Below are 22,061 nucleotides of genomic sequence, written 5' to 3'. Positions count from 1 at the left end.
CATGCATGTATTTTATCATAATCCAGTCCTCCAAGAGATGTCACATAGCGCCTCGCTATGTCTCTTGAGGTGGGCAGTCTATTTTCCTTTGGAAGCATATTTGACAATAGCCTGCATCCAATATCATCAATTATAATTAGTCTTAAATCCTAAACCTTAAACCACTAATTCAAATTTATAAGTTAGAATGCTTACTTCAACAATGCGTCAAGACTTGCATTGCTCCATCCATAAACTGTTTGTATATTAAGTAGTTCAAGGGAAGCACGTAAAACTGAGAATGTGCACCCTTCAAACACCGGTGTCGATGAAGCTTTATAAAGATGCTCTTGTTCCATATCATCGTCGTCCATACCTTTGGGATCATCCTTAAAAAGATTTCGCACCATATCATCAAGCACCTCCTCTTCCACAACTTCGTGAGGTGCAGGGCTATTGTCGTCCCTTTCCCACTCATCTCTGACATTAGATCCCGAAGCTCCAGCATCATCTCGTCGACGCTTTACGTGCTCTCGTCGCGCGTAGGGTACCATGTTAGGGTGTGGTACTGCATCCTGCTTCAATTTATCAAATTATATGTTACAACTCTATTAATTTAATTTGGATACCATGAGTCATTTGAATACCATCAATTTACATCTACTCACCTCCAAACCTGTTTGATTCCATTCTCCATACATGGAGATATGATTCAAGGTAATTCGACGTGCTCGTACAATGCATCCTTGACATCGATTACACATACATTTGATCCGTTGTCCCAACCACACATCGCGATTACGATGACGCATTGTCTCATCTTCCTCAGAACTGCTTGAAGAGGTTGATGACATCCTGTGTACAAATCAGAAAACACAAACTCATTATATATTTTTAATGAAAGCACAAAAACGCGTGTATTCACGCGGCTATCTCCTACAATTTGCGTGTATAAACGCGGCTACTTCCTAAAAAACGCGTGTATTCACGCGGCTAATATCTGCAAAACGCGTGTATAAACGCAGCTACAATCATGTACACGCGAATATACCTGCGTTTATATACGCGAATATAAACGCACACATAAACGCGGCGGCATATTTAAACTAAACATAGCCCGCCTTCCCCAAATATAGATTTTGAACTTAGAAATCAACAGTGCGCCTGTTTTCGCCTCTTCCAACAGCAAAGAGGGAGCAGAGAAAGGAGCACACACACGGGAGAAGGAGGGAGCAGAGAAGGAGCAGAGAGGACTCACTTTTTCAGAGGTGAGTCACTTTGTCCTGTGCCTTGTCTCTTTTGTCAGATTTGTTTACTTTGCTCTTTGCTCTTTGGGTTTGTCTTTTTGCACACGATTGGGTTGCTGCATCCTGACAGGGGCGACAATGGCTGGTCCTTTTGTAAGGACATTCTGTTTTTGTCGAGGGGTCGGTCTTTTCGAGAAATTTTTTTCGCAGGTCGCGTGTAAGAACGCGTGTAGGAGCGCGTGTAACCTGTCTGCAGAGTTTTTCCACGCGCATATACACGCGTTTTTTGCCGGGTATATACACGCGTTTTTTGCCGGGTGTATACACGCGTTTCTGCAGACAGAAAACTGCCGCGTTTCAGATTTCAGGGTTTGCAGGCATTTGACTTGTGTAATGACAATGTGTGAGTCAAGAGACAGCCCATGATGTACATGATGATGTTTGTTGCAGGTTCTTTATGGATATTCCAGGTTCTTCATCCGATCCATTTGCGTACAGCAATTGGTTGATGGAGATGATGAATCACTTTGGGCGCCAACCTGGTCCGGTTGAGCTTACAGAGTATATGTATGTCCATCCCCCTCCTTCCCTGCCTGGTGTCTATACCCCTGTCGCGAGTATCCAGGGCACTCCAGTGCCGTCTATTCCTCCGAGTCCGACGAGACGGCATGCAGCTTCTCCTCTTCCACGTCCACCGAGGAGACATACCTCGTCCCAGACACACTCACGTACACCCTCACAGCCACCATCACGTGCTCCCTCAGAGCCACCGTCACGTCAGGGCTCACAGCCACCGTCACGTAGACAATCCCCCAGTCGTGACTCCACCCGCAGCAGTAGGAAGAGTGGGAGTGGGGGAGGATGCGGCGGGTGCTTTGGTGGGGGAGGTGGGGGAGGTGGGGGAGGTAGTAGGGCACGGGGTGAGAGAGGAGATAGAGGGAGAAGAGTTAGAGGAGACAGTTCGGAAGAGGAGGAGATGAGAGAGATGGAGAGAGTGGTTTGCTATGATGTGACGGATAGGGGCGGGATAGTGATGGATGCGAGGGGGAGGGAGGTAATGGAATACATGCGTGGGGTAGTATCAAACTCATATAGAAATTGTTTTATTAAATTTAAAGATCAAAATAGCCGATTAGTTGGGGAGGTGATAGAGGCTGTACACAGTCGGTACCCCAATCCCCCACATGCTACATTCTCGGATGTATGGGGAAGGACGCGAATAAGGGAGATCTTAAGTAATAAAAGATCTCACCTTAAAAAACTCGCGTACGATGACCGGCTAAATGTAGCTGCGGGTGGCTATCCTGCCGAGAAACCTGCCACTGCGCACAAACGCGAGTGGAAGGAGGCAAAGAAACGAGCAGAGGGTGGCGTGAAGAGCAGGCAGCATGTGGAGGCACGACGGATCCAGATGGAGACCGTTGGATCGTCGCATTTCGGATCTGGCGGCGTCGAGTCATGGGAGGCAGAGTTCGTAAGTATCCTGTCACTTTATTTGATTGTTTACTTAATTCATTGATTCTATGAATTGTTTTAATCTTACAAATTGTGTTGATTATGATACAGCGACGGGTTACGGGGAGGAAGCCCACAACCCACGATACTGCGTATGCTCGCCGGCATAGCAGACGTGACACGTGGGCCATCTTCAGAGCCGAGGGACGTATTACGGACGCGCAGTTTGAGTTGGCCATGAGACCATACGGTCGACAGGTACTTGAAAATTCGTAACGAATGGTTTTGGTTTATTGAATTGCATATATATATATATATATATACTTATATACTATATATTACTTGAACAGGCACAAGCTGCTGATGATCCACCGGCCGCCGCTGCAGAGGGTGGACGTGAGCACTACTCCTCGGACATTCCGACCGATGCGAGCTCATCTGAGCATGAGGGGAGCACCGAGTCATCATCTGGGTCTGAGTAGTACTCAGATTTGTAGTATCACATTCCATATTTAGGATGTGATTGTATATATTTTTTTGTAAACTCAAGCCATGGGCTACTTCGAGATATGGACTCCCTTGTATACATGTATGAAATTTTGATAGTAATATTGAATTGATTGATCGATAGTATTACATTCATGGCTCTCTTGAATCGTGTAATGACAATGTATGCATTCATGTCGTTCTTGTCTTAATCTCCCTCGTGCATATGTTCTTCGTGGATGGTCTAATGCACCAAAAACCCTAAACCAGAGAGTGCTATTGGGTGCTGGAATGCTGGAACAGTATTCAGGCACCAAATAGCACTCTCTGGATTTTTTTTTTTGCTCTCTGTTCGCGTGTATAAACGCGTCAAAACTGCTAAAAATTGCGTGTATCTGCGCGGATAAACTGGAAATAACGCGTGTATACACGCGTATAAACTGGCAGTAACGCGTGTATAAGCGCATCTAAATAAAATAAACGCGTGTACAGACGCAAGTAAAAACGCGGCTGGGACATTGGAACTGAACAGGATGCGGCTATACACCCGTGTATAACCGCGTCTAATAGAACAAGACGCGTGTATACTGGCGTGTATTAATGCGTCTGAAAAAAAAAACGCGGCTACACACCCGTGTATACGCGCGTCTGAGAGGTACTTTACACGCGTTTTTACACGCATGTCTGTGGCCGCGAGAATACACGCGCTGATACACGGGCCCGCTACTTTTTTTCACAAGTCATTTTTAGCGGCTAAGAGCGCGGGTATGAGCCCAATCCCTTGTAGTGTCTCACAAGAGTTGTTGGCGGGTTGCAAGAACCCAAGCACACTAAGGTTGGTGGGGACCATCAATGGGAGGGTTGCACATATTCTTGTGGATTCCGGGAGCACTCATAGCTTCATCAACTCTAAATCCATCAACTCTCTCAAACTCAACACAAAGAAGACACCTACAACGTTCCAAGTGCAAGTGGCAAATGGGGAAAGTGAGAAGACTAGCTTGGTTTGCCCTTCTACAAAAGTGGTTTTATCCTCTTCATACACTTGGGAAGGTGATTTGGTGGTTTTGGATATGGGTCCCATCGACATTATTATGGGGTGTGATTGGTTGGCTTCACTTGGTGACATTCACATGAACCTTCAACAAGGTTTCATGAGCTTTCTACATCATGGGCAACAAGTGGTACTTGCTGCAAATGCACCTAAGAAGCTCTCTTTGATCACTCCAAGGCGACTCAAGAAAGAGATTAAGGCTTTTGGCACTATCTATGTGTTACATGTTACCCAAGAGGGGATGGAAGGCAGTGGACAGCACATAGATGAGGAAATGGCAACTCTTCTTAAGAAGTATACATGCTGTAATTTCTGGACAGCTTTGGGAAGGTCTACTATTGGGCCTATTTTTCTACTCCAACAAGCTTCATGGCGTATCCTAATGAAAGATTATGATGTGGGCTACATATGGCTGAGTGTACATATCATTTTCAGCCCAATATATGGAGTCTAAATGAAGGATTTTCAAGGGTCTTCATCGACTAGAAGGGCTGTCATAACAGTCCCACTCATACACTTTGGGCTTGAAGCTTTGTGGACTTGTATACATCCGGATTTACATTGTATATGTGCTTTGGATGTACTTGAGAACTCTTAACCACTTCCCATTGATTACATTAGAGTCTCATACTTTGAGATTGTACATGTTATTGATTTTGAGGACAAAATCTTTGAGAAGGGATGGTTTGTAATAAAGTAGGAACTTTATTCAATAGGGTTAATAATGGGACAAGTCCATGTATAAAAGAGGGGACTTGGACCATGGTTGTAACTTTTGATGATCATTTTTAGAAATGGAAACTTATGTTTCTTGGAGCTCATGGCTTCTCTCTTGGCTTGTGGAAGGCTATTTCCATTCTCTTGGTGAGAGACTAAACACACTTAGGCATCATGTTTACATGGTGATTACTCATATTTTTCATGCATTACATCCCTTCATTCCAGGGATCCATTCATAAAGGAATATGCATAAGGCGAGGATGCCTTTATGCATGGCTCCATGTGTCGTACACATATGTTGGACATGCATAAAGCTCTATGCATGGCCTTGAGCTTATTGTTAACCCATTTTAGGGTTAACAAGGTTTGCCACACCCATTAATTATTTGCCAAGCATCAGTAATCTACATTAAATGTCAGGGATGGACACAACAATCTCATGCATAAACAAGGCATGAAGCAATGGTGTCTAAATCTCAAACTTAGATAGGCGCTCGTAAAGGTCTGATGGATAATTAATGGTGTTTCTCGCTCCAAGAGTGTGTGGTAGGGAGCTAGGTTGTGCTCCCTAGTGTTATAATGCATCAATGTATTATGAGATGAAACACTGTATAAGCAATAGGCCACCTAGTGCTTTGGGCACTTGCGTGGCCATAGTTTAAGTGTGTGTGAACACATATGGCCATGCATAAAAGAAAATTTCTCTCATAATGCAAGAACACTCTCCCATTGTGTAATTGAGCTTTCTCTCTTACTAATCCTCTCTCTAATGCATGCTAGTGTGTGTGAGAGAGTGCCTTGATGTGAGAGGAGGGAGTAGTGCTCGTAGTGCAACACGATGGTGTGACAACACTCATGGGAGAATGTGAATGGTATGCTACCTATGGAGCTCGGCCATCAGAAATATCCTCACACAACACATTGAGGTGAGTGGTTCCCTCTTTGCTATCTCTTAGCCTGAAATTTTTTGGCGCCGCTCTATCGAAGAGAAAGACGTTGGATTTATAATTTATTTTTCTCTAATCTATGGTTTAACCATTGCTCACACTCCTGAATAGTCGAGTGCCACGAACAAGAGTGGGATTTGATGGAGATTTGTGTGGAAATGGTGTGAGTTTTGTGTTCTTTTTGCTCTTTGCTCTCTTTAATGTGTTAACATAGAGCTTAGATGCTTAATTTTTGCATATTATCTAGGTTTTTTATGGTATTTGATAACAATAGCATGCTAACATTCACACTAGGTAGCTTAATTAAAAAAATTCATAAAAACCAAACAAAACTCTTGATTTTTGCTAATTTTTCCAAATATATTGATTTTTTTAAATTAGTGAAGTCAAGAGACAAAAACCATAAAATTGATTTTTTTTTGTGAGTCAAGAGACAAAACCAATTGATGTATTTTTCCAAATACATTGATTGGGCTCCATTGAACACATATATTTATGATCTTCATGCTTAGGAGACCCATACTAGACAATTTGGTCAAACCAAAACATAAAAACATTCCAAAAATAAATTTTGAATTTCTTGCAGAATCACGTTTTAGGAAAAACTTACAAAATCACGACCATGATTCTTTAGTGACTACGCTCGTGATTATCTTCTTGAGATTCTTATCATGCGATTTTTGAGATTACGAGGCCAAAATAGTAAACCTTATCTTATATTGATTGACGTGTTTTTGCTGCCTCAATGCAGGCAATGAAATGCTGGAGACATTTTTTTTAAAACGTTCAAAAGTTGTAGACTTGAGCAAGCTCTAGATGACTGTTGGAGTCCATCAAGCACTCACACCTCGTGAGGATGTCCCAACCCACTTCTTTGTGCTCTCAGAATGCTGTGATCTTGGCTGGGATGCCTCAAGGCAAGGCTGAGATGAACATCGTGTGGTAGACTTGTAGGAGAATCATACACTTCTTCCCATGTGAAACTAGGCGCCTGTGAAATGCTGTTGAGATGCTGCGCCTGTGAATCATACTTGTGCAAGATGTTTGCTACTCTACACTGTTTAGAAAGAAAGCACTATCTTCTAAGCTGGCTATGTCAGAGTTTTGCGCTCATCACGAAGGCGCTTAAGAAGGTGACGTGCTTGCTGTGGTTGCGTGTACGCACTCCTGTTCAGTAGCTCACTGCACTGGCACACTGCACTTCAGCCTAGGCATGGTGATGAAACGAAACACAATAGCCTACGCTACAGCCTGCACTGAATCACTGCGCTACGCATATACTGCATTGCAAGCACTTGTGATTGCTCCAACCATCATAATTCTTAGACTATGCTGCACACAATCTCTTTGTGACTGTGTATGTTGATTATGAGCTTGGATATGACACTATGGTGTTCCTGGTTGCTGGCCTGCTCAATTGAGAGCCTTAAAAGGCTGCTGCGACAAGTAGCGGTTATTGTTCGAGGATTCTATGCATATACCTCATCAAAGACCAAAGGTTTGACCTGCTGTAAGTGGTTGTTGATGGCATCCGTTACCTCTGGATCTGCCTATCCATGCATTTTACCATTGATGTTGTTGCTATAAATAGTTGTGCATGCCTCAGGGCGTCAATGTATCCCACATTTTCCTTGGGGATAACAACAACCTGGATGGGGAAGACTCCATCATCATTAAGTTCTTTGGCTCCATCATACTTAAGTTTCACAAGATCTTTGGCTAACTATTGCAAGCTTCATGAATATGCACTGCAACTTCTTTTCCTTCCAGTTATGGCTATTTTTTCCCCCCTTCTCATCTCACCACTTGGCTGCATGTGTACCATGGTTGTAGCTAGCCTTGTGTGGAACAATTCAATGATGCCTAGAGACCTTAGTCTCTATGATGGTTAGAGCCACTTTCATGTATAAGTTGCTCTTGTATGGGTAGCTTGCTACAATCCTTGATGGTTACCGGCCAGTCAATGGTCGGTAGTCTTTTCCCAACATCCAATACAACTCCTTTGGTGTATGGGGCACACTGGTTAAGGAGGCCAGAGGACTGGGTTCGACTCCTAGTGGGGCTTTACTTACAAACATAGTGTTAACCAGCATTTTTTTTGAATTTCTGGACTTGAAATCGTAAAGCTTGTACACTTTTGTATCAACTATTCATCAACATGCTCTCTGCATAATACTAATGCTTAGATTTGTAATAGCATAACATGCTATACATTTCTTGATGAAAATGTGTTAAAATGCTGTAATCCAGGGTATGTGCTTGTAAACAATGTTTTCTCTTTGCTTGCTTCCTTTTCTTGTAATACACCAATATTTACATCAAATTCTCTAAATTGTCAAGATTCTTTCTATCTTGCAAGATTTGCACTTCCTTGCACTTTCTTGCACTCTAATACATCAAGATTCACTATTGTCTCTATTTCTTGTGCATTTGTGACTAAATAAAACTTGATATCGACGTTTTCTTGCACAGAATGTTTAGATGTTGAAGTTTTCTTGCACACAATGTAAAGATCTTATACAAATTATAAGAAAATCAACTTCAGGACAAGATTAGGGTTTGAAGTAACTCACTAGTACCATTTCTTGCACTAAACTTGAAGAAATTTGAATTTCTGCACTTTCTTGAAAAATGTACATCAATTGTACTGAATTGCATAGAAAATCTTGTAAATCTGTAAATAACTGGTACAATAGTTTTGCATTGTACTCTACACAATTTCCCAAAAAGATTGCGTAGAGTTTAACTCTGCATATAGAAATATGTAATACTCTACACAACAATTAGAAAACTCTGCATAATAATATTTTGCACTCAAATCTTCAAGAAACTATAATAACTCTACAATAGATCTTCACTTTGATGCTTGTTGTTGAAAACTACATCAAAATCTACAATAGTTACAATCTGTCTTTAATACGTCTTTAATATCTGTGATAACCAACACCTTTCTTGATAAATCTCTCACCAACTGCATAACAACCAAGAATCGAGCTCCAAAATGCAAAGAACTCAAAGGATCTTGCAAATGATAGTAAGAAACTAGGGTTTCTGTAAAGATTTGATGAAATTAGGACGTGATTTATGCAAAAATTCTCTAAAATTCAAGAAAGTCAATAAGATTTTCAAGAACATCAAGAAATGCAAGAAAATCTGTATATTCTGCACTCTTTTGGATTTTCTGCAACTTCTTGAATTTTTTGCATATAGCAGCAAACCCTAAATCTCTCCCTAGATTCAAAGCTAAGGAAAAATCTAAAGGCTCCTGCTAAATTATGAAAAAGTCCACTACATTTTCTCCCAAAATCAAGAAAATCAGATTTTTGAAATTTAGGGTTATTGAAGTGACAAAAATGATTCAATAGACCAATACCTAGGTTAGGATCAAAAGCCTAAGCTCTGATACCAATTGGAATGGAGTGAATCATTAAGCTCAAATTAGGGATAAATCATCATGGATTAATACAAGATTAAGGATAATCTGATACAATGGCCATGATGCCTAAGTGAGTTAACCTCCTACCAAGAGGATGGATATCATGACTTCCATGATCACTAGACCATTAGTGGCCATCTCCAAGAAAGGAGCCAAGATGTCAAAAGGTTCCAAAAGATACAATGATAGTCCATGAGCCCCCTTCAGGGATTTAATATTCACGTGATCACAAGATTTTTTTTGATAATAACACATGTGAACAAGTTATTCACATGTTCTCATGTTACCGTTCACAAAATGACAGGTCACTTGCCATTTGGGAACCCCTTAAAAGCTTGGCTACACATGGGAATAAGCTATTCACATGTTCTCATGTTACCATCTTCACATAATAGCAGGTGAGTGGCCACCTAAGAAGATTTTTTATGCCCGACAAAGATAATTTTTTTAGGCCCTTGTGAAAGCTTTGTGAATATAACATGTGATCACAAGATTTTTTGTGTTATTAACATGTTCACATGTTCTCGTTAATGTCAGTGAAATCCCTGGCCCCCTTTTATACTTGAGCCGATGACCAAGGTCCTAGACCTACACTAAAGGTGTTGCTTCATTACAATTATAAGGATACTAATATGCTCATCAAGTGGAAGGTCATTCTAGACCAAGATTTGGAATGAGGCCATGCTCATTTGGCAGTACGCCCAGTTTAAAATTACATGGATATTCTACAAATGGGAACATTCTTATGATATGGATACTACCAATGCAAATATCTTCATGATAGGAATCCTACCAATGGAGGCTAGGCTTTATGCATGAAGCTCTATGTATTGCCTTAAGGTCTATGCATAGATCTCCCAATGGAGGCTAGGCTTTATGCATGAAGCTCTATGTATTGCCTTAAGGTCTATGTATAGAGCTCTATGCATCACCGGGGGATAAACAAACTTCGAGCGACTGAAACCGAGTAAGAAACATCTCTGAGCGAGTGCAAAAAATCTAGTAATGGGATTTTCCAATGATAATATTAAAACATGCATTTTCTATGTTAAATTCAAGAAGCCAGTAGAGCACAACTTTCTCAACAAACAAAATAGCTCTTATCATTGCAAGTTTTAGGCATATATGTAGCTAGGGCAAAGAAAATACCATTATATAATTTTATGAGAACGCATAAAAGAAAAGGTACTTTGTAAGGTGTCATTAAACTAGAGAGTTACAATCTAAACAATGACATAAACTGAATTTTGAGATATGGAATGCTAGAGATGCATGAAATAGACATTACTTCTTCGTTTTTACTTTTGTTGGGGTAGGTGGCTTGCATCTTAGTCATCTTAAGATAAGAGGTTGATCGAGATCTTTTTGGATCTCTTGAGGTATGTTTGTTCCTCAAGACTTAGGAATGAATGATCCTATGAAGCAAACTTGTCTTGTGTGGCATGTGATTATGTCATTACTATGTTGATGTGTCTTTAAAAGTTGTAAGATAATAAAGGGGTCTTATTTAGGACTTAACTAAAAGTTAGGGTTTTGAATATAACTAAAAATTATAAATGACTAAGGTTAGAAGGCTTGGGTTGCCACCCTTCGTCGGGTTTGCTATTGTTGCCTAAATGCGTTTGGAAAGACTTCTCAATAGGAGGGATCACTTCCAACAAAGCGTCCTAATCGGGGGCCACTACGAGTGACATTATTCACTTGATGAGGACGACGGCTTTGTCTTGATGAGGATGGTGGCTTTTTCTTGTGCATGACGGCATGCGTTGGTTGACAAAGATGTGGAGGTCGAATTACCCAGTTTACAAGTTCCATGCAACATGAGAACTCTAAGTTTGGCCTTTGAAATTGTGGTGGTGATCATTAATTCCATTTTTGGTGTGACTAGAGCGATGAGATTGTCTTTGGGCTCACTAAGGGGGGGGAATCACTAAGAAATGTAGAAGGGCAAGTGGGAAGCTTAGTTTGATGGTCGCCAGAAGGCATCGGAGTTAGCACTGATGACATATTTTCTTTTAAAAAAAATTCTTGGAAGGAGGCTATGCCGGTGCAGCCTCCTTCCAAGCATTTTTTAAATTGAACCGTTACCTATGGTACTTTCCCATCATATATTTTGACAAACGATATGCATATAGCTACTATTAGTCTGTTGTAACTTTTCAATTGGTATGCTAAATTCATATCTCATAATTTTCAATGGTACTCATATAGTCTATCAAACCATACTGTCAAGAATTTGAGAACAAAAAGGATTCCTGGAAGGAGGCCGTGCTCCTTCTGGGTGTTTTTTTAAAAGAACTTGTGAATTTTTCTTTAAAAAAAGTATCCAAAAGGAGGCCGCGTTGGTGCGGCCTCCTTTCATCATCAACTTAGACTCAATTTTGGGCCTTTTAAGCCCTTGGGGATTCTAGGGAATATTCCATGAGGACCAATGAGGATGAGGCTTCCGTTACGAAACTTTTGAGATTACTTTTTGGTGGGATGGCCATAACTTGAGCATATAAAGTCCAAATTTGTCGGAGGTCAGTGCGTAAGAATCCTCTCATTGAGATCTTTCCAATGATAGGTTACATGATATAGTTTTGAGGTACGAAGAGTAGAGTTATCTCCATAAGCTCCTTTTTTCAATAGAATGATGACTTGGCACTTCTTAGAGGGCCCAAAAATGAGTCCAAATTTCTCCTAATGTGGGCATTTTTTTAAAAGCCTCCTTTCAAGAATCCTTTTTGATCTCATTGGCTAGCTTGTCATAGCCCTCTTATCCTGATGTGCTCGTAGTTACATAGATGCCATGACAAGATCATTGCTCCCCGGGTAGGATCCACATGGCATGAGTTATATTTTGTTAGAGCTGCTAGTGAAAAAAAACTGGGAAGCAGCCCATGTCGCGTAGGGTGCTTCCTAGTTTTTTTTCACTAGTAGCTCCAATAGGATATAACTCATGCCATGTGGATCCTACCCAGGGGCTTGTCATGCACACGACAATGAAGGCATTGAATCTCAACTCAACTCCTCCGGGCTAATGGATCTAGACTACGGCAACTTCTCACTCAGCTGAAAATGCACTTAATATTGCTCCTGATGTCTAATTTGCATATGTGTCCTCTGATAGAAAAATCAACCATCCACACAATAGGTTTAAACCCAAGAGGAGGAGGGGTTAGATTAGGAGTCAGAGGCATTAGAGAAGGGAAGGACCCAGAGAAGGGGTTAGACCCTCAAATAAATCCCTTGCTCTAGAACTATGTTGATCATGTCAACACCCACTCTACTAACTGCCTACTGACTCCTTTTTGATTCAGTCTTGACTCAACTGACTTCAAACCTTCCCACTTATGTGGACTCAGAGGAGGGGTTAGAGGAGGAGCGGTCAAAGGAGGAGGGTGGAGGACTCAAAGGAGGAGTCAAAGGAGTCACATGAGGAAGGGTTAGAGGAGGTGTTAGAGGAGGATTCATAGGAGTCATGGGAGAAGGGGTCACAGGAGGAGGGGTCACAGGAGGAGTCAAAGGAGGAGGGTGGAGGACTCAAAGGAGGAGTCAAAGGAGTCACATGAGGAAGGGTTAGAGGAGGTGTTAGAGGAGGATTCATAGGAGTCATGGGAGAAGGGGTCACAGGAGGAGGGGTCACAGGAGGAGTGAAAGGAGGAGTTAGAGGATGAGTTACATGATTGGAGGACTCAGAGGAGGGGTCAAAGGAGGCAAAATAGAGGACTTAGAGGAGGAAAAGGAGGCGGGGAGTCGGAGGAGTCAGAGGAGGGGAGGACTCAGAGGAGGGGGGGTTAGTGGAGGAAGACTAAAAGGAGGGGTCAACACCCCTCTAATGACTGCCTATATTGACTCCTATCTAATTCAGCCCTGACTCAGCTGCCTTCAGACCTTTCCAGTTTTGTGTCCTCTGACACTTACAAACCCTCGAACACCTTAGATCCCAAAATGATTCAGCACTTGAGTCCTTTATCTAACATCAACTGACCTTCAGCTAACCCTGTTTGACATCCTCTAGTCCACAAAACTCTGTCTGACTCTGATAGACTTTTGGTTGTCGGATTTGACACTAAATGGCTTCCTCTCAGCGCCCAAAAGACTTATTTCCAACCTTCTTCATTTTCACCTCGCTAATCCTAACACTCACATGTCACTAACTGACCACTTTTGACCCTCAGCTGACCCTGTCCCTAGTCAGTCCCAACTCCCAATACTAACTTAGACATCACTCATAATTGATTTTCTTAGCAATCGTAATCAAAACATCATAACCACCATAACCAAAACACCATATCTCCAACACGACATTGACATCATCGAGGTCTAGACCATATCACCTAGAGCACTATATGGTTTTTGCAATCGCTCAAGTTTGGGCCTTGCTCAGTTATGTTAGCTCGGTGTCTTGTAACTCATATGGCCTTAATGTATATGCATGCACGAGGCTATGGTCTATCCATGGTGGGCATATGAATAGCTCAAGGGGATCCATGCATAAGGCAAGAATACCTTTATGCATGGCTCCATGTGCCCTGCACATATGTTGGCCATGCATAGAGCTCTATGCATGGCCTTGGGCTTATTATTAGTCCATTTTAGGATTAACAAAGTTTGCCACATCCCAATTATTTTCCAAGCACGAGTAATCTACATCAAATGTCAAGGATGGACACACCAAGCTCATGTACAAACAAGGCATGAATCAATGGGGTCTAAATCTCAAACTTGGATAAACACCCGTAAAGGTCCGATGGATAATTAATGGTGTTTCCCACTCCAAGAGTGTGTGGTAGTGAGCTAGGTTATGCTCCTCTCTCTAGTGTTATAATGCATCAATGTATTATGAGATGAAGCAATGTGTAAGCAATAGGCCACCTAATGTTTTGGGCACCTACCCGGCCATAGTTTAAGTGTGTGTGAACACTTATGGCCATGCATATAAGGCAATTTCTCTCATAATGCAAGAACACTCTCCCATTGTGCTAAACCTCTTTCTAATCTTATCTGTAATGCATGCTAGAGTGGGTGTGTTAGAGTTCTTTGATGCGAGAGGAGGGAGTAGTGCTCGTAGGGCCACGTGATGGTGTGACAATGCTGACGGGAGAAGGTGAACAGTATGCTACCCGTGTAGCTTGGCCATCAGAAAGATTGTCACGACACATTGAGGTGAGTGGTTCCCTCTTTGCTATCTCTTAGCCTTAACATTTTTGGCACCTCTACAGAAGAGAAATCCCTTGGCTTTATCATTTGTTTTTCCCTAATCTATAGTTTATCCATTGCTCACACTCCAGAAAAGTGCAATGCCATAAACGAGAGTGGGATTTGATGGAGATTTGTGTGGAAATAGTGTGAGTTTTGTTTTCTTTTTGCTCTATTTAATGTGTTAACATAGAGCTTAGATGCTTAATTTTTGCATGTTATCTGGGTTTTTTATGCTATTTGATTGCATTAGCATGATAGGATTCACACTAGCTAGCTTAATAAAAAAGAATCATAAAAAAACAAAAAAAACTCTTGATTTTCGCTAATTTTTATTAATACATTTTTTTGATTAGTGAACTCAAGACACATAAAATTTAAAAAATTGGAGTTTAGAGGGCAGACTGGGCTCCATTGGACACATATATTTATGATCTTCATGCTTAGGAGACCCATACTACACAATTTGGTTTAAAAAACATACAAAACAATCCAAAAATGAATTTTGAATTTCTTGCAAAATCATGCTTTTGGAAAAAACCATGCGAAATCATAAATTGATTCTTTATAGCGATTATGTTTATGATTATCTTCCCGAGATTCTTGCCAGGATTTTTGAGATTACGAGGCTAAAAATAGTAATATCTTGATTGACGTGTTTTGCAGTCATGTGCGTACAGGCAAATCATGGTGTATGACGTGATTCTGCAGTCACGCATCACGGGGTATGACTGAATCCCAAAAAATTTGATGTGATCACGGATCACGAGGCACGACCAAATCACGGTATACGAGCGACACGATTATGCAGACATGAAAAAAGTTGAAGTGATCCGTGATCATGGTGTACGACTAAATCACAGTGTATGACCGACGTGATTCTATAGTAACAAAAAATATTGATGTGATCACGGATCACAACTACAACCAAATCACGATGTGTACGAGCGACGCGATTTTGTAGTCAATGACGGTGAAAATCAGCGTCATTCTGCAGTCAACGAAAAAAAAAGAACGTGATCACGAATTACGGAGAACGACTCAATCATGATGTACGAGCGATGTGATTCTGTAGAGTCCCGGTAAAAATCATGGCGTATGACCAGAATCACGGTCGCGAAAATTTAAACATGCAAAATCATGGTGCAAGAACAAGGTCAAAAGAAAGTATACGGAGCCTAAAATAACAAAAGGGACTGGGGAGAAAGTAGCTTTGAGAATTTAGAAGCTTGCACTTTGGCTCAAGAATCCCAACCTATCCGAGAACTTGCATAAGTCTAATTTTGGTCATCTAGGGCTCCAAATTGATTGCCTCAACAAGTGATACACTTCTAAATTACACAAAAATAACATCATTAAACTCAATAATTGACTTCCATTCTATACATGACTAAACATTAGGAAAAATTTGTACCCTTTAAAGATTGCTACACATTCTCTCTTTACAAAAATGGGTGCATGGTGAGATTTTAAAAAATCAAATCAGAAGTGAGCGGAGTTTAGACATTCGGAATCTACTCTTCGAGACCTTTCCAATGATATATAGCATAACAGAAAATTTTGCATATTCAAGAAATCCCCAATTTTGCATATTCCGCAGTTTCAATGCGAGGGTGGAGCATTGAGCAAATGCTTTTTCAACATAAACCCCACTATTTTTGTGAGGAAGACTACCTCCCCTATAGAGGATTTTGATGACATTTTAGAAGCTCACGAACCAATAATTCCTTGACTAGCAGTACTATGGAAGTTCAAAAGTCCAAATTGATGTGGAGATAAAATGAATAATCAACATGAGCAAACAAGCATTTTAGGTAAATATATCTATCTCCTCTTGCCACTTGGTCTCCTTCACTCGATTGTTTCTTTGTAAAAGGAACAAACAAGGTGTAGGATGTGCTACATGCTTTTATGCCCCTACATTTTTTTCCATTTATGGCAACAATAAAATTTGAACGTCGTGATGCTATGAGCATTTACTATGGTCAACCGAACTTGCTTGAATTTAATTTGAAGAAGTGAGGAAGTGTAATATAAACTATTTATTAGTTTTTTTACTTTTAATTAAACTTGGTATTGTTTAGGTGCTATCTAAATTTGGTATCGCTCACTTTTTTTTTTTGGGATATTGTATTTGATGACATTGTGATGGTAATTAAAAAGTGTAGTAGCATTAGATAAAGAATCTATCGGAAGACAAGAGCGTAAATACAATATATATATTTAGTTTTTTTTTTCCACCAAGAGAGACAGGGAAATGTCTCTCTGGAATATAAATAATATAAATAAAGGTAATAAAGAATGAATATATAAATTCAAAAGCAGGAAGTTCTAGAATGGTTTCCATGTTCGCAAAGTCGTTGTATTGTAGAAATCCAAGCTGACCAGTTCAAAGAAGAACGCCGCTATTTACCTTTTAAGAGCGCAAAACACGAGCTGATTTCAGATATCCATAATCATATTCGCCCGATTTGGTAGGCTGATTGCGCGAGATGGCCAAAAAGATGGTGCCGGCGGCTCAGAAACTAAGGCTTCTAATATGTGTCAGCGTAGCTGTGTACTTCCTCTCGCTCATGGTGGCTGCGAGCGCATCCACCAGCGCCAACTGCAGCAGCTTGCTCCTGGCAAACGTTCCCATACCAGCGGACATCCAGGTGCCTCCCGGACAGAAGCTGCAAGTGGCCTACTACGCCGTTGGCCTCCAGCACTACTCCTTCAATGGCTCCGCCTGGGTCCTCTACAACGCCACCGCCGATCTCTACTACAAGGCCTCCGGCCAGCAGGCGCCGGCGCACGACGTGGTCGGGCAGCACTTCTTCTTGCCGTACCCGGACGCTGGCGGTGGGCAGCCCTCCTGGAAAACCCACAGACCCAGTACCAGCCTCGTCACCGCCAAATCCCTCCGGCAAGTTACAGTCGACCCCGACAGCATCACGTGGAGCCTCCTTGAAGCCACCAGCGAGAGCGGAAGCACGTAAGATTATGTACTAATCAACGCGTTAATCATGAGGTGTATTAATTTTTGCATCGATTTTAATTAATGCTTGTGTTCTTCAGGGAGCTTCTCGGTGCCGTCACTTACCTGCAGAGAGTTGCATCCAAGGGCGGCCTGCCTCCTCCCAGCACCCACGGCGCACAACCAGGAGATTTGCAAGCAACTCCTTACTCCATAATCTACGCCTTCTACGTAAAAGACGACTGAAGAACTAAATAGCCACCGTTGTCGCTGTATGATTAGCTTTAAACGCCCGCCTACGTTGTCACTGTCCGTGATTAGCCGCCTACGTTGTCTCGTTTGTTTCCGTGATTAGTTTTACACCCACTTTCCGTTTCGTGTTTGTTAGCTCTTGTTTAGGCTTGAAGTTATCTCCCCTTAAGTGAGCGTAGAGCTTTGAGGGTCCCTATGTAAGGATCTCTTGGCACATAAACATAATAATGATTTTTTTCAAGTAAGACTGTGCATTGAGCGCGATTCAATCCCACTCAAAATGTATTCATCACACTCTTTTGTCTTTGGATGACCAACTAAATCAAGTCTCCATAACAAATGAACCTCTATAAAGTTCTTGGCTTGCCATAGTGTACTTTTGATTTTGGCTAGTCAAGGTGTTTTTCTTTGCATGGCTTCCATGCATCCTCTAAAGATCTCTACTACCAAGGACATAACATTTTGAACTCAACATCAAATTTTTAATACCCTTTACAAAGGCTAGGAGGCTTCTCTTGGAGAGCTCATTTGCATTATGCCAAATTCACCATCACAAGGATCCTACCAATGGTAATGTTCTCACAAATCTCATCTTGCCACACACCAAGATTTAGAATAGAACCAATTTCATTACCCTTGCCAATTATAAGGACACTAATTAATATGCGTATCAACTCGGGGGGTGCACTACTAAAAGAAATCCTACGTATCACGCGCGTTCAAGGGATATTTAAAAAACCCCTTACTTGTAAATTTTTCATGAATAAAATGATCCCTTTTTCTTTATGGAGTTATGGGCTTTTTTTCAAAATTGTTTTAAAAAATACCTTCTATAAATGTATTTCTATGAATTTACCTTATCACATATCACATTTCAAATTTGTTTTATGGTGAATGAAAGGTATCAATTTTATCATATATCCCTAAACCCTTACAAATACAAGTTTTGGGTGAAACATGGAGTTACTCTTGGGCATATAGTGTCCTAAAATGGGATTTCAATTGATGAGAGAAAAATCAAGGTCATCTTGGAATTACTCCCTCTCCGAAAAACTACAAGGGAGTCCAAAGATTCATGGGCCATGTCAGCTACTATCGTCAGTTTATTCTTTTCAATGTCAAAATAACTCGTCCTTTGTACAAGCTATTAATTATCAAAAAGCTTATGATGCGCTAAAGCAAGCCTTGACCAGTGCTCTAATCTTGCGGACACCTAACTAGGATATCATCTTTCATGTGCACATTGATGTGTCTAACTTCGCAATTGGATGTGTCCTAGCACAACCAGGGGAACACAAATTGGACTATCCTAGTAGTTTTACAAGTTGACAACTAGATGAGGTTGAAATCAAGTACACCACCATTGAGAATGAAGGGTTAGCAATGGTTTATGTTGTAATGAAATTTCGGCATTACCTTCTTGCTAACAAATTTGTTTTCGATGTTGACTATCAAGCCTTGTTGTATCTAGTAAACAAACCATGTTCCACAGGAAGGATCACAAGGTGGTTGTTGATTCTTCTCAAGCTTGATTTCAAAATAGTTGTTAGGCTTGGCAAGAAACATGTCGTGGTAGATCAACTATATCTCACATACCTAATGGCAAAGCAACAATCGAGCTTAATGATGAGTTACCAGATACTACGCTATGTAAGGCTAAGGCTATTCCAGCATGGAGGGAGAAAATCGTTAACTTTTTAGCTAATGGTTTTCCAGAAGGAAAGGAACTAAGGAAAGATTTAGCAAGAAAGTTGCTAAAAGAGAGTGCACCTTACCAACTTATTATCAGAACTCTTTATAGAAGAGATAAGAATGACATACTAAGATGCTGCCCCCAGGGAGGATGAATACTTATACATCATCGAGCAAGCACACCAAGGGTTAGCTGGAGGACACTTCGTAAGCGACGTTACAGTAAGAAAAATACTCCAATCGGGGTATTGATGGTGGCCCACGGTCTTCAAAGATTGTGCACTACTTTTTGTCAAGGGATGTGACAAGTGCCAATGATGTGCAAAGCCACAAAGAAGGACACGATGCCACTGCATCTTGTTAGATTATGGGGCTTAGATTTCATTGGTCCTATTAGTCCTGCTGCTTCATAATTATTTCCATAGATTATGTAACCAAATGGATTGAAGCAAGAGCTTCACGAAAAGTGGATTCCATGGCAACTTCTAAGTTTCTCTATGAGAACATCATTACACGCTTTGGATGTCCATTTGAGCTAGTGAGTGATCAAGGTAAGCATTTTATCCAATGATGTAATAAAAAAATCTTACTAGCACATTCATGATCACTCACTGTATTACCCATAGGCAAATGGCCAAGCAGAGAGCACCAACAAGGTTCTTATTTTAATTATGATAAATATTGTTGAAGCTCGATATTGCACTGACTGGGAGTCTAAGCTCACAATAGCTTTATGGGCCTATCACACATCATACAAAGTTGCAATTAGTTGCACACCTTTTAAGATGGTGTATGGACTTGAGGTAGTAATGCCTTGAGAGTTCATGATTCCTAGCTTACGGGTAGTTGTAAATGAAAAGCTTGATGGTAATGAATTGGTTGATCGGCTATTTGTTTTAGAACAAATCACTGAAGAGAGACAAATTGCAGTGCAAAACATGCTCACAGAAAAGGACCAACAAAAGAAGTGGTTTGACAAAAATCTCAAGGATAAGGAGATGGAGGTAGGAGACCTTGTACTCATGTATGGGGTCTGCATTGAAAATAAAAGGCTTAAAAATACCAAAAGGGGACCATTTAGGGTTTGTGAAGTTACTCCACAAGGTACTATACCTGTTGAGACTCTTGATGGATTTAAAACTATTGGTTTCCTTAATGGAAGTAAGTTTAAAAAATATTATGGTCCTCTTACCGAAGAATCCCTACATGCTTCACATGATGACAAGAAAGCTGCCAAGGAAAGGGTTGCTCAAAAGAAGACCCAAGCCTAACAGGAGGCAAGGGAAAGGCGAGCCAAACTACAACAACAATGAGAAGGGAACCTTAGACCTACTGCGCAAGCTTTGTGGGAAAAGTTGAAGGGGATTCAATTGCCTAGCCCTTAAGGTAAAAAGTGCTTTATAATTACTTGATATGGGAGCCAGTCAGAATCTGATTTCCTTCGATGCATGGAACCAGTTGGGAAAACCCCAACTTGTAGATACCTCCTTAAAGGTGAAAGGTATCCATGGTAAAAATGCCAAGGTTCTTGGGATATTACAAAGTTTAGAGATATACTATGATAGCCGCAAGCAACTAGTGGTAGACTTCCTGATTATGCTTGCCAAAACATTACCTAAATCAATAATACTTAGTCGTATATGGATGAAGGCTGCAGGATGTATGATTGATTGGTCAACAAGGAGAGTCTCTATGCCACCTCTCACTATTCTCGAGGGTCGCAACAAAGAGGAGGAAGATTCAACATCCACATAATTTGTGGAAGTTTTAACTCCCTCCACTTAAGTGTCCAATATCCAAAAGAATCTCAAGATCCTTCTACCTCCACACAGCAGACACATGGATATGAAAAGAATGAACATATTGGACGAGTTACAAAATGGCAACCCAAATCTACCTGGAAATGGGTTCCCAAGGATTTTCAATCAATACCACCTCAACTGACCAAGAAAGGAGGACGTCAGCACAAGAATCAGCGCAGGAATCCCATATTACGGCGTCGATGCGGGATTATTTGATTTTTTTTAAAACAGAGAGCATCTATACTCGCGTCTATATGCGTGTCTATAAGCGCGTCTATATCAGTATAGACGTGCATATATCCGTGCATATAGCCACGTAAACCCCGCTAGATCGCAAATTCGTCCATGGCCCCTCTCCCACTTCCATCTCTCTCTAGTTTACGTAGCTATGTTCTGATTCTCTTGTAGTGTACTACCAAACTAGCATGGCCTCATCCCAAAGGTTGGTCTAGAATGCCCTTCCACTTGATGAGCATATCAGTGTCCTTATAATTGGCATGGGGTAATGAAATTGGTCCCATTCCAAATCTAGGCATGTGGCAAGGTGAGCTTTGTGAGAATGTTACCATTGGTACGATCCTTGTGATGGTGAATTTGGCATAATGCCACAAGAATGACCTCTCCAAGAGAAGAGAAGCCTCCTAGCCTTTGTAAGGGGTATAAGAATTTGATGTTGAGTTCAAAATGTTATGTCCTTGGGTAGTAGAGATACTCTTTTTGAAATTTTAAAGTGAAAAACTTGTAGAAGATGCATGGAAGCCAGGCAAAGAAAAACATCTTGACTAGCCGGAAATCAAAAGGACACTACGGAAAGCCAAGAATTGTATAGAGGTCCATTTGTTATGGAGACT

General features: G+C 41.0%; 1 protein-coding gene and 1 pseudogene across 2 annotated transcripts in view; both read left to right on the top strand.

Moving 5' to 3' along the window:
* Positions 1-18,099, top strand: part of LOC147624537 (uncharacterized) — a 37,173-nt pseudogene extending 19,074 nt beyond the window's left edge. Inside the window, exon 3 of the transcript XR_015269108.1 lies at positions 17,864-18,099. The product of XR_015269108.1 is annotated as an uncharacterized LOC147624537 (transcript). The remainder of the gene's footprint in view (positions 1-17,863) is intronic.
* LOC147624535 (uncharacterized) overlaps positions 16,971-22,061 on the top strand; it is a 57,529-nt gene continuing 52,438 nt past the window's right edge. The window contains exons 1-2 of the mRNA XM_086819985.1: positions 16,971-17,482; positions 17,566-17,772. Of these exons, the coding sequence (XP_086676111.1) occupies positions 17,001-17,482; positions 17,566-17,710 (627 nt within the window). The 5' untranslated portion in view covers positions 16,971-17,000 and the 3' untranslated portion in view covers positions 17,711-17,772. The remainder of the gene's footprint in view (positions 17,483-17,565; positions 17,773-22,061) is intronic.

This window comes from Cibotium barometz, chromosome 25 (genome assembly GCF_041138505.1).
Source record: "Cibotium barometz isolate CiBa-2024 chromosome 25, ASM4113850v1, whole genome shotgun sequence".
Classification (NCBI taxonomy): Eukaryota; Viridiplantae; Streptophyta; class Polypodiopsida; order Cyatheales; family Cibotiaceae; genus Cibotium; species Cibotium barometz.
Note: the sequence above shows the minus strand (reverse complement) of the source record. Positions and strands in the feature narration are given on the sequence as shown.